General features: G+C 39.1%; 1 protein-coding gene across 13 annotated transcripts in view; it reads right to left on the reverse strand.

Annotated features, from left to right (window-relative positions):
• Positions 1-5,547: 5,547 nt before the first annotated feature.
• Positions 5,548-14,808, reverse strand: part of hdac10.L (histone deacetylase 10 L homeolog) — a 39,073-nt gene continuing 29,812 nt past the window's right edge. For 9 of the 13 annotated variants that reach the window (XM_041585243.1, XM_041585236.1, XM_041585241.1 and 6 more), the window contains 4 exons: positions 14,536-14,614; positions 12,732-12,920; positions 11,105-11,267; positions 5,548-8,159 (listed from right to left, as the gene is read on the reverse strand). In XM_041585243.1, the coding sequence (XP_041441177.1) occupies positions 8,038-8,159; positions 11,105-11,267; positions 12,732-12,920; positions 14,536-14,614 (553 nt within the window). In that variant the 3' untranslated portion in view covers positions 5,548-8,037. The other 4 variants (XR_005966002.1, XM_041585245.1, NM_001095883.1 and 1 more) reach the window with 4 other exon arrangements.

A 14,808-nucleotide genomic window follows, 5' to 3' on the forward strand; every position in this document is an offset into this window, starting at 1 on the left:
ATGACTTTTCCAATTACTTTCTATTTTCTATGTGTGACTGTTTTTCTAATATTTTCACCCTCTAAAGCAGATCTGGCAGGGGGGTCGCTGACTCTGTAACTGTTCTAAGTTGATACATTTCTTATCTTTGGCCCTGCTGAGCAGAATAACTGAGTTTCATTAAAGACAGCTGTTAGAATTGATACAATAGTTGCTAATACCCCAGAGATGCTGCTGAAAATTGTATCAACTAAATTTTGCAAGATTGTAACAGTTCAGAATCTGCTCCTGAATTAATGAGCTGCCAGACTCAAACACCAACGAAAGGGACATTAAACTTTAAACTTAGATTTTAAAAAAAATGCTCAAATAATTTATACTCTTTTTATCTATGTTAAATTCTGCAAAACTGTTCTTGGATTGTGCAGATTTGCATCACTATTCATTTAAAAATGAAGGCAATTAAAATAATTTCTATGGCTTTACCATTAAGATCTTATCATAATACTTAAGGAAAGAGCATGCAAAGTGCAGAGTGTTCTCTGCCAGACTAAAAACGAATCTCTATCTTTCACAATATGAAGGAAAATATAAACTTTTGTAAAACTTGTGTTACCAGACCCCTTTCATAGGATAACCAATTTGCTAATAATGAGGCTGCAGGACTGAAAGGGTTAAGAGACACTAGACAACCTGAGGGGTATTGACACTTCTTACAATTACACTGAAATTAGTCTAATGATAATAGCACTGGGACAGACAGGAGGGAGTAGGGAAAGGTATGGATCAGTCTGCCTAAGCTGTCTGCAGATGAATGATGTGCTACAGCCTACAGACTGGAAGCAGGGGGGTCTGCTAGATAGGGCAGCACATTCTGCATAACAATAGCATGCATGGAGAACATTGCAAAGATAATTAGGCAGACTGTGAAAGTCAAAACAAGTGTTTTCTTAGGGCTGGGACACACTGGGCGATTTGGGGAGATTTAGTCGCCTGGCGACTAATCGCTGCGACTTTCCACGACCAATCTTCCCCGAATGCTTCCCCTCGCTCTGCGCCTGGCTAAAATGAAAAATTGCCTGCGCTAATCACACGCGGCGATTCGTTTTCCAAAGCCGCCCGAAGTTGCCTCACGAGGAAAACGAATCGCCGTGTGTGATTAGCGCAGGCGATTTTTCATTTTATCCAGGCGCAGAGTGAGGGGAGGCATTCGGGGAGAAAAGTCGCTGCGATTAGTCGCCAGGCGACTAAATCTCCCCAAATCGCCCAGTGTGTCCCTACCCTTAAGTGGACACATACTTGCTGTATGATTACTTTTCATACAGAGAAATCTTATATTGATTCTCGAGAATTCCTTGAAATGGTGCCAGTTTGGTGGTGAGCTTTAATTTTTTTAATGTACACCCGTGGTAAAAAAAAAAAAAAATGCCAGAAAACACGATTGAGTTAGTCACATGTTTTCTGATATTGTTTCAGCCTCTTGGAGGAGATTATCATATTTTCAAGGAGCTGATAAATATAACACTTTTCTGTATTTCACAGGCTTTTAGAATGGCAAAATTGGGGCAAAATGTTCTGTGTGTATGCACCCAGGCCAACAAACTGCCAGTCAGTGCACTTACAGCAAGGAGCAGATGGGAGTGGAGCAGCTTGTATTGGAAATGGTGCTGTGACCACAAAATTCATACAGACAGACATAGGACTTAGTTTTACCTGCAACTTACTTCATACAGACATTTATCAAAAATGCCCTCCCCTATAAAGGAGAAGGAAAGGCTTTGCACTTGGGGGTGCCAAATGTTAGGCACCCCCAAGTGATTGTATTGACTTACCTGAAACCCCGGGCCGGTGCTCCTATCAGCAGAAAACTGCACCAGCCCGGGGTTATACCAGTGAGCACCACGGAGCGATCCTCTTCCGTCTTCCGTTTTTTTAACGTGACTGCACATGCGCAGTACAACGAAAAGCCGGACTTTAACTAAAAAGTCAGCTATTTCGTTCAACTGTCCATGCATTTGCACTAGGAAATTTTAAGAAAGAAGAAGCCAGAGGAGGATCACTCTGTGGTGCTCACTGGAATAATAATGGGATAGGAGCACCGGCCCGGGGTTTCAGGTAAGTCAATACAATCAATTGGAGGTGCCTAACATTTGGCACCCCAAGTGCAGGATGTCTTTCCTTCTCCTTTAAACAAAACAGGGATTGTTTGTCCATATATTTGCAATGTTTTCAAGAAGTTGGAAGCCCCCAGTTGGAGGCCCCTGTGTAAAATACATAATGAAGCAATATAATTCTTAATGAATAAGATGGAAGTTGAGTGTAGGACTGACCAGACCAGGGATAACTTTGACATAGTTGGCCAGCTTAAATATATTGCCAGAGATGGACAAACAATCCCTGTTTTGTTTATGGAGGAGGGCATTTTTGGTAGCTTAAGAGTGGTGGCAGACAAATCTTTTCTACTTTGGGCGACAAATCTTCCACTAAAACAATTTGGATTTGCAAAGTTTTCTCGTGAGGCAACTTCGGGCGACATTGGAAATCCAGAAATCTTCTCTACTTCGGGTGACTAATCTCCCCTTGAAACCCAGAAATTCAGCTCTTCTAGTGCAGAGAGCACAATTGCGCTCTCTACACTAGCGACGCAGATGCCCCGTCGCTAATAATGTGAGTGCCGTGGGGAGGAGGGTGGCAGAACGAAGGCTGTCTCAGGCGGCAAAATGGCCAGGATAGCATATGAAATGCTTTGGATTTCCAAAGTTTTCTAGTTGAGGCAACTTCGGAAATCCGAAGTATTTCTTATGCCATCCCGCCAGCGATTCGTATTCTTTGCGGCAGGAAGGCATTTCGGGGAGATTAGTCGCCCGAAGAAGATAAGCTTTGTTGCTGGGCGACTAATCTCCCCATTTGCCACCACCTCAAGGCACACAAAGTCTAGAATAAAAATCGCCGGCGGGATGGTACTCGGAGCGCTTCTTTTTCCGAAGTCGCCTCACGAGGAAACTTCGGAAAATGAAATGCTCCGATTGCCATACTGCCGGCGATTTGCATTCTAGCCGGCGGGAAGGCAGTTCGGGGAGATTAGTCTCCCCAAAGAAGAGAAGATTTGTCGCCGGGTGAATAATCTCCCCAAATCTGACCATGTGTCTCTGCCCTTAAGCTACCAAAAATGTCCTCCACTTTACACAAAACAGGGATTGTTTGTCCATATATTGCAATACTGTATATTTAAGCTAGCCAACTATGTCAAAGTAATCCCTGGTCTGGCCAATCATACACTCACGTTCTCAACTCAGTATATAATATATATTGTCTCTGGTTTTATGTCTTTTTTTCGCCATATTTCTCTTTTACCTTACATTTTGGAAAGGTAACATTTATCAGGGGGGCCATGTTGTTAGACCCCCCAGTGAATCTAGTAATTTACTTGACATCCTGGGCTGTTTGTTCTCTTCTTCTTTTGAAAAAGCACCTATCTGGGGTAATGTTGCAGAGGGATATGCCACCAGGCCCAGACTGGCAAATGCCAGAGGGGCTGCTGTAAGTTACCATAGGCAGTCACTATTTATTGGGCTGGTGGAGGGCTGTTTGGGCTCTGTGAACCTGAAATGCCAGGGCCTATTTTGATTCCCAGTCCAGACCTGTATGTCACTATCTTATTTTTTCTCCGAGGTGTCCCTTTAAAGGAATTGTTCAGTGTAATTATAAAAACTGGGTAAATAGATAGGCTCTGCAAAATAAAAAAATGTTTCTAATATAGTTAGTTAGCCAAAAATGTAATGTATAAAGGCTGCAGTGATTTGATGTATAACATGTCAGTCAGAACACTACTTCCTGCTTTTCAGCTCTCTTGGTTTACACTGACTGGTTACAAGGCAGTAACCAATCAGAGACTTGAGGGGGGGCCACATGGGTCATATCTGTTGCTTTTGAATCTGAGCTGAATGCTGAGGATCAATTACAAACTCACTGAAGAGAAATGTACCATGTGGCCCCCCTTCAAGTCGCTGACTAGCTCAGAGTTATAGAGCTGAAAAGCAGGAAGTTGGATTCTGACTGTTTTATTAGACATCTGTTCACTCCAGCCTTTATATATTACATTTTTGGCTAACTAACTATATTAGAAACAGTTTTTATTTTGCACAGCCTGTCTATTTACACAGTTTTTATTTTCACACTGAACTATTCCTTTAAGCAATTCTTGAGGGAGCATGTGCAGTACAGAAAATATCTGTACCACATATGAAATCACCCTAACCTGGGCTATATCACCAGCCCCTGGTAACAGATAAGAGATCAGTATTACTGTGATGATGCCTAACAACTTGGCATCCCCCAGTGGTTTTCTTTATATCACTCTGATCTGCTCTTGACTTTACCATTCTGCAGGTATACTTCCCCTCAGTTCTACATACTCACAATAAATGTTTGTTTCCTGCTTAGTAAGCCTTTGCAGAGAGAAAGATGCATTTCTCTCTTACTTATTTCTCTTATGTGCTTTATTAGTCTGCAATGCATTGTGGGTACCCAAAGTTACTTGAAGTTAATTTAAAGATGAACAACTATTTAAAGAGAGGGACAAATTGTATTAAAAAGGGGCTGATAAAAGAAGCCTACTATGGAATACACCCTAAGTGGTCAGAATCTGGAACATACTAGAACTACTACACTTTAAAAAATGGTGGCTCAAGGGAAAAGATGTAAAAGGGCAGTATTTACAGATCTATTTATATTCTAAGCACTAGGCAAACATTTATTGTCACTGGGCCTGGGCAAATCATTTTTGTTAGGTTCTATTACCCCTTTTTAAGTTAATAAAGCTAATTTAATTTGTGGACTTACATTCGTAATACAGGGTTTTAGCACCATCTACTGACTATATCACATCTTTTTCCATGATACAATAGTCTACAATTGGAATAAACATGACCAATAAGTAAAACTATAAAAAAGACAATATAAAATGGATTAAATTATTACTGTGGAAAATAAATTGTTACATCCTATTGTGCCATTAAAGTTTTACCCATTTCAAATTTGTCCAACAATTGAGACACAAACCTTTGTAAAAACTATTTTCAGCACTGGATTTGGAAGGGACCAATCCCTGGGCTGGCTGCCTACTGCACCCCTCCACCAACACACGCATGCTCCCGTATTCACAATCTCCCGGTTCCGGTCAGCTCCTCTGTCAACTACAGATGAGACTGGGTGGCATGCCCTCCCTAAAAATGTGCCGCCCTAGGCCCAGAATTTGTACCACACAAACAGTCATGGTTTGATTGGACAAAATTATTGTGCAAGAGCAAGCTCATCAAGGCCAGTAGTAAGTGCCATTATGATAATCAGAGATAGCTCAATTAAGATAGATGATGGAGGGGTTTAGGGGCGGCTATCAAACGCTTTTCTGTGTCTAGGGCAGCTGGTGATTCCTGGGAGGTGTGACATCACACATAGCAGCAGTGATGTCACACTTAGCAGAAGGAACATGCTGATGTAACTTCCCAAACTTCCCAAATACTACACTGTTTGAAAGTTATTTTTAATGAAGCACAAATATATGCACACTTACTTAGAAATCCTTTTGTTTATTGTGTCGCACCACATTTGATAAGTTTATACATTTATAAAATGTGCCTTTGAACAGTAACATTTTGCTCTATTCAAAGCATTGCAACAGCTCTACTGCTTTGATATGTGTCCTCCTGAGACTCTCCCATGGTGCCCGTAATCCTCCAATTAGTCTCTAGTCTCACATTGATGTGTGCTGCCTGGTATGGTCCCTGCTGCTTTAGCTGTACAAAAAATAGTCATTTTGATTAACAATAATGGAGCTCTAATACTGTAGGCAATTAAATCCAGATAGAGTAACACACAAGGACATAAAACAATGTCAAGCATTTACATTTTTTAATTTAGAATTATTTACAAAAAGTATGATCTTCTATTCTGAGGCAGGATTGTACTATGATTAAAATGGCAGTTCTCTTCCTTATTGGTTTGCAACTAAAATGTTACACTTCCCCAAAAGAACTATGTATAAGCATTGAACACTGTTTGGAAATGATACTGGCCCATACATACAGTGCTACACAATATGTTGACGCTATATAAATACATGTTAATAATAATACTTTCAGGAACATTTTAGGTTAGTCATATATATCTCAATTTTCAACTGAACAGGACTGAGGGCAGATCTGGGTCATTGTGAACATTGAATCTATAGTTCTAATGCTTCTGTTTGGGGTTACTGTTCTGCTAAAATATGAACTTTTTTATGCTGACTGAAACAAGTTCTCTTGTATTTAGCACTAACTATGTTGTTGCACAGATCCTTTGATGAAAATCATTCCTACAGCATGATGCTACCAGCCTTAAGATACATAACTGCAGGGATGGTGTTCTTGAACTGGAGGCAATGCTTGATTTTCATTCTGCCCATAGCTTTGAACTGTGAAGAAAAAAACCCCTCTATTTTTGCAGTTTTATCTGACCTTTTTACCACATGACATTTGAGGCACTCATGATTTTTGTCGAAGTTGTGGTATTCTTTCAAATGGTTCTTTTACAGTAACTGCTCTTTCTCCCATACAGGCCAGATTTATGCAAAGCTCTTAATACGGCTGATTGATGTAAGTTTCATCAGTCTCACACTGAACTCTGTAGCTCTTCTAAAGTGGATGTTGCAGTGGCATAAATAGAGTTTACTGATCCCACAGCCATGGGTATCCACAATTTCCAGAAAGCTCAGAATCTGGGGGTTTTCTGGATATGGGGTCATTCCGTAATTTGGATCTCTATAACTTAAGTCTACTAAAAAACAACATTAAATAAAGTCAATAGGATTGTTTTGCCGCCAATAAAAATTCATTATTTATTAATTTGGCTCGAGTACAAGGTACTGTTTTTATTATTACGAAGAAAAAGGAAATCTTTTTTAAAAATTTTAATTATTTACTTATAATGGAGTCTATGGGATATAGTCTTTCTGTAATTCAGAGTTTTCTGGATAACAGGTTTCCGGATAATGGATCCCATACCTGTACTTTTGTATATATGTTGAATAGTTTATGATTTTTATATTGACAGTGTTGTATTGGGATAGTTCAGAAGTAGAACTGGCAAACAGGAGCAGCTGCCATTCAGAAGACTGAACTAGAACAGACTTTATGGGATATAGTGATATACACACAGAAAAATAAAAAAGGGCTCAAAGTAGCCCACAAAGCAAGCAAGGGGCTAAAAGCAGCCCACATGGTCTTAGTACTCAGCCACACTTATATTGGGTTACTGCAATAAATTATGTTAATAAAAACTGCCCTTTTGAGCTGGGATTCATGTAAAATATGTTCAAGATTCTTTACCAGCACCAATGATACACAAGTCTTCGGTGTGTCCTTATTATCCAATTTGTTGGTTTGCTATTTTTTATAAGCCTTGAATAACTTATTTTGTTTCTAGGGTCTTATTTAGCTTAGCAACCAGGCAATGGCTTAAATGAGACACAGGGATGAATAGGCACTGAATATAAAGATAAGTAGTAAAAAGCAATAACAATAAAATTGTAGCCTCACTCATTGGAGCAAGTTTTTGCCTGTTCCCGAGGTCAGTGAAGACCAATTGCAGAGTTGCTAGAAATTGAACAATGTTTTACAAAGCTCTATCGAACAGAAACAAAAAATCAATACAAAAAATTGGACATTCTATAATATAAGTTAGTATTGAAAAATTGCTTAGAATCAGGCTCAGACTGGCAATCTGTCCGTTCAGGCAAATCCCTCATGGGCCACTCTTTACACTGTTCATATGGGGCACTTTGTTCAGGAAATCTAATCTAATTAAATAAGAAGCAAAGGCATGGGCAGAAATGACAATCCTCAGCCCAGAAACACCAGTCAGGTGCATGTATAAAGCTCAGTTAGGAATGTACAGCATCAGTACAGCTTATACAACTGCGCTCCAGCGCTCTCCTGTTCCTTGCTTCCTGCCCTGTCACGTCTTCTCCTTGTATCCAGTTCTATCTGCTCTGCTCTCCAGTCTTGAGCCTATCCTTATTTATATTCTTCGCCCCCTCTGTCCCACTACAGTCTGTCCTTGTGCCTTTGCCTGCTCCATCACAATCATGTTCCTATTCTTCAGCCTTTTTGTCCTCAGTTCCTGTGGGTCGTTAACAGCTCCTGCATTAAATTTTTTTTTTATGAAGAGTCTTATAAGGGCTCAATAACTGCATAGCACATAGCTGCATTTTATTAAACTACTATTAGTATAACATTTAAAAATAGTTTATCAGTGTGATTAGTGAACAATTATTCTTACATTTATTAAAGGAAAACTATACCCCCCAAACAATGTAGGTCTCTATTAAAAGATACTGAGTAAAACAGCTCATGTGTAAAACCCTGCTTCATGTAAATGAACCATTATCATAATAATATACTTTTCTAGTAGTATGTGCCATTGGGTAATCATAAATAGATAATTGCCATTTTAAAAAATAAGGGCCGCCCCCTGAGATCGTAAGATTCACTGTGCACACATACAAACCACATGTAAGGTCACATGAGCCAATTAACAGACAGAGTTCTGCCTTTTGCTTCCTCACTTCTTCCTGTTACAGTTAGTGTTGTAGTATTTCTGGTCAGGTGATCTCTGAGGCTGCACAGATGAGAGTCACGAAATGGTGGTTCATGGCAAGAGATGTAAAAGGGCAATATTTATGTAAATATATATTCCAGTTTGGTAAGATTCTTTAATATGTCATTCAATTTGATATAAACTATCTGTTGCTTAAGTATTCATTTTGGGGGTATAGTTTTCCTTTAAGTGAAATCAGTTTGGCTATAAAATAACAGGGCATATAAAAGTCCAACTTGAGGATCAGAGTACAAAATCGAGGTTCTCTTTATGTCTTCTAGCTGGCTAAAGAACAAAAACACAAAAAGAAAAAAATGGTATTTCATTTTAAACATGGCTTGCTATTATATTTATGAGATTAAACTGAAGGTAAAAACTGGCCAACATTTCTAGACCACAAGATGCATTAGCTGTACTCTAGATCTGTAGTAATGTTTCAAGGGTTCAATCATTTACAAGTGTATATCTACTAAGGGTCAACAACTAAATATGTACCGTATATACTCGTGTATAAGCCGACCCGTGTATAAGCCGAGGTACCTAATTTACCTAAGAAAACTGGAAAAATTTATTGACTCGTGTATAAGCCTAGGGGTGAGAAACTGGTACTATTTTTGCTTTATGCCATGTGTTTACTGACCACAGGCTAGATTACAAAAAACGAAAATGATTTAAGGAAGGCACTCATCAAAAATAATTTTTATATTTGTACCTTTAAAAGTCATTTACTGCAGGGATCATGAACTGCTGTGCTTTCCCCCATATGAACAAGGAAATCCTTGTATGGGTAGCAATAGTAGCAATAGCAGGTGAAAAGTTTGCTCCAGTTTTGGTAACCCTCAGCAACCCGATGGGTGTATGGATGTATTATTTATGTGTGGGACGTGCATGTACGGACATAAACTAGATTTGCTACATAAGCAAATGTCCTTATAAGCGTTTATATACAGATGTGTTCCCTTCATGACATCATGCCTGTTACGCTACGATGCTGTGAGCGCTATACACCTATGTGCGTGTATGTGGAGTGTTTACAGACGTTGCTACGCGGGGCCGGTCTCACCTTCTCGCACAGGGTGCGCACTTGGCTCTCGTTGAGTTGCTTGCAGTCATTCAGCTGCTCGATCCAATGGTCCAGCTCTTTAGTAAACGTCTTGTCCTCCATACCAGAACCTTCCCTACAACCACACTATCCCACGGCAACACAAACTACAAACACAAACAATTCCGCACTGTGCCGATCAGTTTGTTCCCCCTCCTCTCTGCCCCCGCTCCTGTCACACATTCACTGACACGGCCTACGCCTCTCGCAATACGGTAATGCGCACACATTGCAAAAAGGGGAAGGGCTGAGGAGTACTGTGTGACGAGAGCTTAGAGGGGAGGGGCTGAGGAAGCCACGAGCGGGGAGAAGTACGGGCAGCACGGAGGAGTCACTACACACACTGAGTAAGCGTCAACCTTTTTAGCTGACCCGCGTATAAGCCGAGGTAGAGTTTTTCAGCACATTTTGGGTGCTGAAAAACTCGGCTTATACGCGAGTATATACGGTATGTTCCAGGAACAATACCAATCACACTTATGCATTCTGTCAGCTCTACCGCATTGCAGGGGAATCTATATGTTTTGAAAGATGTATTTGGATCTATTTCACTGCCTGCCATTCGTGACACTCATGCACTGCACTAATTTTATCAATGGGATGGAAGAGGTAGGCTTAAAAGATAACAATGCAGCGGCACTTCTAGTGGCACTGTACAGAGGGAGCAGATGCTACTTCTACTTATAAAAAAATGCATACACAGCTGGAATGTCTGCACATCTTTAATTGATTACAAGTAGTGATCGCATGTACTTACCTGAAACCCCGGGCCCCTATTAGGAGAAACCTGGACTGGCCCGGGATTCTTCCAGTGAGCAGCACAGAGGGATCATCTTCTGGCTTCTTCTTTCTTCAAATTTCCTGGGCCAGACACATGCTCAGTAGAACAAAGTAGCCGGCTTTTTCCTTAAAATTCGGCTTCTCGCACTACTGTCCATCAGCGAAAAAAAGGAAGAAGCCGGAAAAGACGATTGTTCGGTGGTAAACACTGGAAGAATCCGGGCCGGTGCAGTTTTCTCCTGATAGGAACACCGGCCTGGGGTTTCAGGTAAGTACATGTGATCACTTGGGGGTGCCTACAAGTAAAAAGACCTTTCCTTCTCCTTTAAAAAAGGTATAATATATACAACAAAGGTGTTCTGCATTCCAGGAGCGGAAACACTGACTTGAAATAGACTAGGTGCCTTTTCACGTTCATTTGCCTTTTTTTCTGTGTATATATGTTATAAAGTGGATCCAGGCACCAGCTGCTGCCCATATTAGTGATTGCTCCATGTTAATTTTCGTTATAATTTATTATTCATGTATCAAGGGGATATCTGTATGACTCAATGAGTTTCACTCTAAAAATAGAGGTTTGTAATATAACAGAGCATTTAGTCTTACCACTACACTGAAGCATTTTCCATTCCTTTTCAATAATATCAAGTTTTTCTTTCAGGTTCTGAATATTTTCTAGTGATGGTGCTCTATGTGGCCCAAAGTGCTTTTCTCCAGGAGAGTCTGACAAGCATTTGACCAGCTTTTGACCCAGCTTTGGTTCGGTTTCCTATTGATTAAAAAAAGAAAAAAAGATATTGTACAGAAATGGCATATTCATTAAATAGCAGGTTCAGGGTAACACTCAATAAGGGTTGATAGGGTTTCAGAAGGAAAAAGAACACCAAAAACTGAAAGTGGTTTTAAAGAGATATTGATACCAGAATATTATTTACATCATAATATTGCCTTTGAAAGCTACTTAAAACTTTGCCATAAAGTATTTGCACAATGCTTTTACATTACCTGTCTGATGCCCCATGTCCCTGTATGAGGGAGCTGCCATATTTGTGCAGCAGGAGTCCGTTAGTATTAGAAACTTTAACTGACAGGCTGAGATGGGACAGTCAGGTTGGAAAAACAGTCAGGTTTAGACACTTTAACAATTACTTACAAAAACAAATCTCTCAGCAAAAAAACAGCATGACCTATAGGTAACTTATAATGTACATTCATATTTTAAAAAGTAATTTTTTTTAGTGTCAGTATCACTAAGTAATTAGTAGTATATTGTTGTCCTGCACTGGTAAAACTGTTTGGTTTGTTACACCACTATAGTAATATAGTATATAAATAAACTGCTATGTAGCCATGAGGGCAGTCATTCAAGGAGAAAAGACTCCGGTTACAGAGAAGATAGCAGATATGCTTTGTAGAACATAATGGTTTTCTACAGAGAGTATCTGTTTTCTGCTATTAAACCTGTGCCATTTAGCTATATTTTAATTCCCTCAATTTCTCCACAGCAGTTTGTTTATATACACAAAAGTAAGGTTTCTGAAGCAAACAAATCAGTTTTACCATTGCAAAAAACACATTGCATAAAGCACCTTCATTTTCAGATGTTACTGTTCCTTTACAGCTAGCCGATAGCACTTGGCATATTCTCATAGTATATCAGTCTGCAAAAAAGCATTGAATCCACCACTACTGCCTTCTGTTCATCTGAATGTATTACAGAACTTGTATTGGCACTTTTTAGCCTGAAAATTCTCGTGTGCATACTTTTTCATAATGTTTTAATCACGAAAAATTTATGTTTTTTTTTGCCATTACTTGAGCTAAACAGAGCAAATGGTAATTGAAGCTTCCCCACCTTTTGAGAATTGGTTGGTAGATACTTAGGTTACCAGAGCACAGATCAGCAGAATCTATTATGGCGCATGGTATCTGTACTAATTGTCAGTAGTAAAAGTTATTTATTCCCTCATTTTGCTCAAGAAAACAGATAGAACAATAGATTTCCACTAAACTGTAAATTGTAAATATATTTGCTAGCTTTGCCCATTTCATGCACTTCATCTTATATACAAATATTAGGAGTCGATTATGGTAAGAATGTTAGCCCTGGTTGACAAAAATATTGCAAACTACTAAGTTCAGTCATGCCAGTTGTACAGTATCACACAGTGCACTTTCCCGAACATTGCATGAACATTGTATGAAAACAATAAAAGGCTGAGATATCTCTTACCGGAATGATAGTAAGAATTCTGCCATTAGCCAGGCCCTGCAACAGACTAATGAGAAGAGAAATGTCCTTATCCCCAATAGTTCTATTACTTCCTGTAGTGATTATAATAAAGTCAGGCTGGTAGTTGTAGGCCAGTGGAAGTATACAGCAGAATATAATATAGAAGAAGCTGCTGTATTCATTAGGACTCTGTAAAGCAAAGAGAGTACGAGGTGTTGATATCCTATAGCCATTAAATGTTGTCATATCTATCTAATCCACTGTAAAATGTCAAGTGATTGCTTCAACTTTCCAGTTGTGATGTTTCATAAATATCTGCAAAATGCTATCTGAAAATTGTCAGTTATGATTAATTGCAACTAATCCTGATTTTGAGCATTTTTTTTTTTTTTTTTAGAAAGGTGCCCTTTAGCGCAAAACATTTTGTTATATCTATAGGGGGTTGTTATACATGGTATACAGATTATTTGGTATATGCACTGAAATATGTGGGCTCCTCTATACTGGAGACAATACACAAGCAGTTCAAATTAACAGTGCTTTAGAACTTAAAAATTAAACTTTTTATTTTCACATTCTAAACAATTGTATTGGTATAAAGATGATAACGATTAACATTTATTTCTGATACATATGAATATATACATATGAAATGCTCTGGTACACAGTAAAAGAACTAAATGTAGAGATCCCAGCAACCAATGGAGATAGCAAAAAAAAAAAATTTTTTATGATCTGAACATGTATGTACAGCAAACATTTTGGTCTCTCCTCCGATCCCCACCAACAGGTAACGATCTGACGGTTGTACACATGATACAAAAAAAAGAACCTTAGTTGCTAGGCTTTTTTCTATATGTGTATTTGGATATTTATTTTTTCCTCCCCAATAAATCTTTTTCTCATTGTCTTAATACACAATTCTGTTTAGGATATATGTATTTTTAGTCTGCAGGCTTTGAAGTTTCTCCACCAGAAGTCACCCTCTTCCTTTTATTAACTCCTCCCCAAACAGTTCAAACTATTGCAGGCTTCAGAAAGGGGAAAGAAATGAAGCGGGAAGTCCCAGTTCTGCCAATACAGGGCTTTAAAAAAGTAAAAAAAGGATTTATTGATGAGTAATATACAGATCTCCTTTTCTTAATACAGCCCTAGGCAGCACAGGGTACAGAAGTATTAGTCCCAAAGCCATTAGAAAGGGAAAAGTAGTAGCATAATGATGAGATAATGTACTGAAGGATTTTTCTTCTTAAAGGAGAACTAAACCTCCCCAATACGAAAAGCCACTACCTACTACCCTAGATAGTCACCTCCCTGCTTCTCCGCTGCATTGTTCATAACCTATGAAAGTGTCCTGAATACATTGCTCACTTATCGTAGTGCAGAGTAAGCGGAGACACTTTTTTGTTTCCTGTTGGTCAGTTTAGGTCAGAGTGATGGCAGAACGATCTGATTAAGAAGGTACCTTGGAAACAACGTAGTCCTGAGCACTACCTTGTCAGAATGAAAAATACATTAAAGGGGGGCTTTATGGTGCCCCAATCTATAAAACACGTCTTGCTGAGGACACAGGAAAGGGGTGCTTAATAGAAGTTGGTGCAGGTATGGAAACATGCACGGGTTTAGTATGTAAGCCACTAGCACAACCATAACTGTGAACATCCAAGGTGTCATGGCTATTCTGAAGGGGAGGGCCTCAAACCAATTTACTAGAAAAAAAAGGAAGGCAAAAGAGATTGGAGTCCCAACTAATCAATAAATTATGTAAATTCTGTTAATAGACTATATTTTAAAATGTACTTACTTCAGTCCACTTCAGATAGATTTGTCTGTTACTCATGCCTGTAGGGTAAGTTCCACAGATATTCAGACAAACATATTCCCTGAAAGAGCAGTCATTTTCAGACACAAAGCAGTACAAAACAACTAATAGAATTTTTATATCCTGCCAAACAGTTCTGCTGAATTCTGCTCATTATCATGAATATATGAATCTATTTTTGTTTATACACAAATTACCATTGTAACTGAGGAGACAGCTATGGATGCACCCATCGCTGTTGAGATGTACTTCCTA

Source organism: Xenopus laevis, chromosome 3L (assembly GCF_017654675.1).
Source record: "Xenopus laevis strain J_2021 chromosome 3L, Xenopus_laevis_v10.1, whole genome shotgun sequence".
In the NCBI taxonomy this organism is placed as follows: Eukaryota; Metazoa; Chordata; class Amphibia; order Anura; family Pipidae; genus Xenopus; species Xenopus laevis.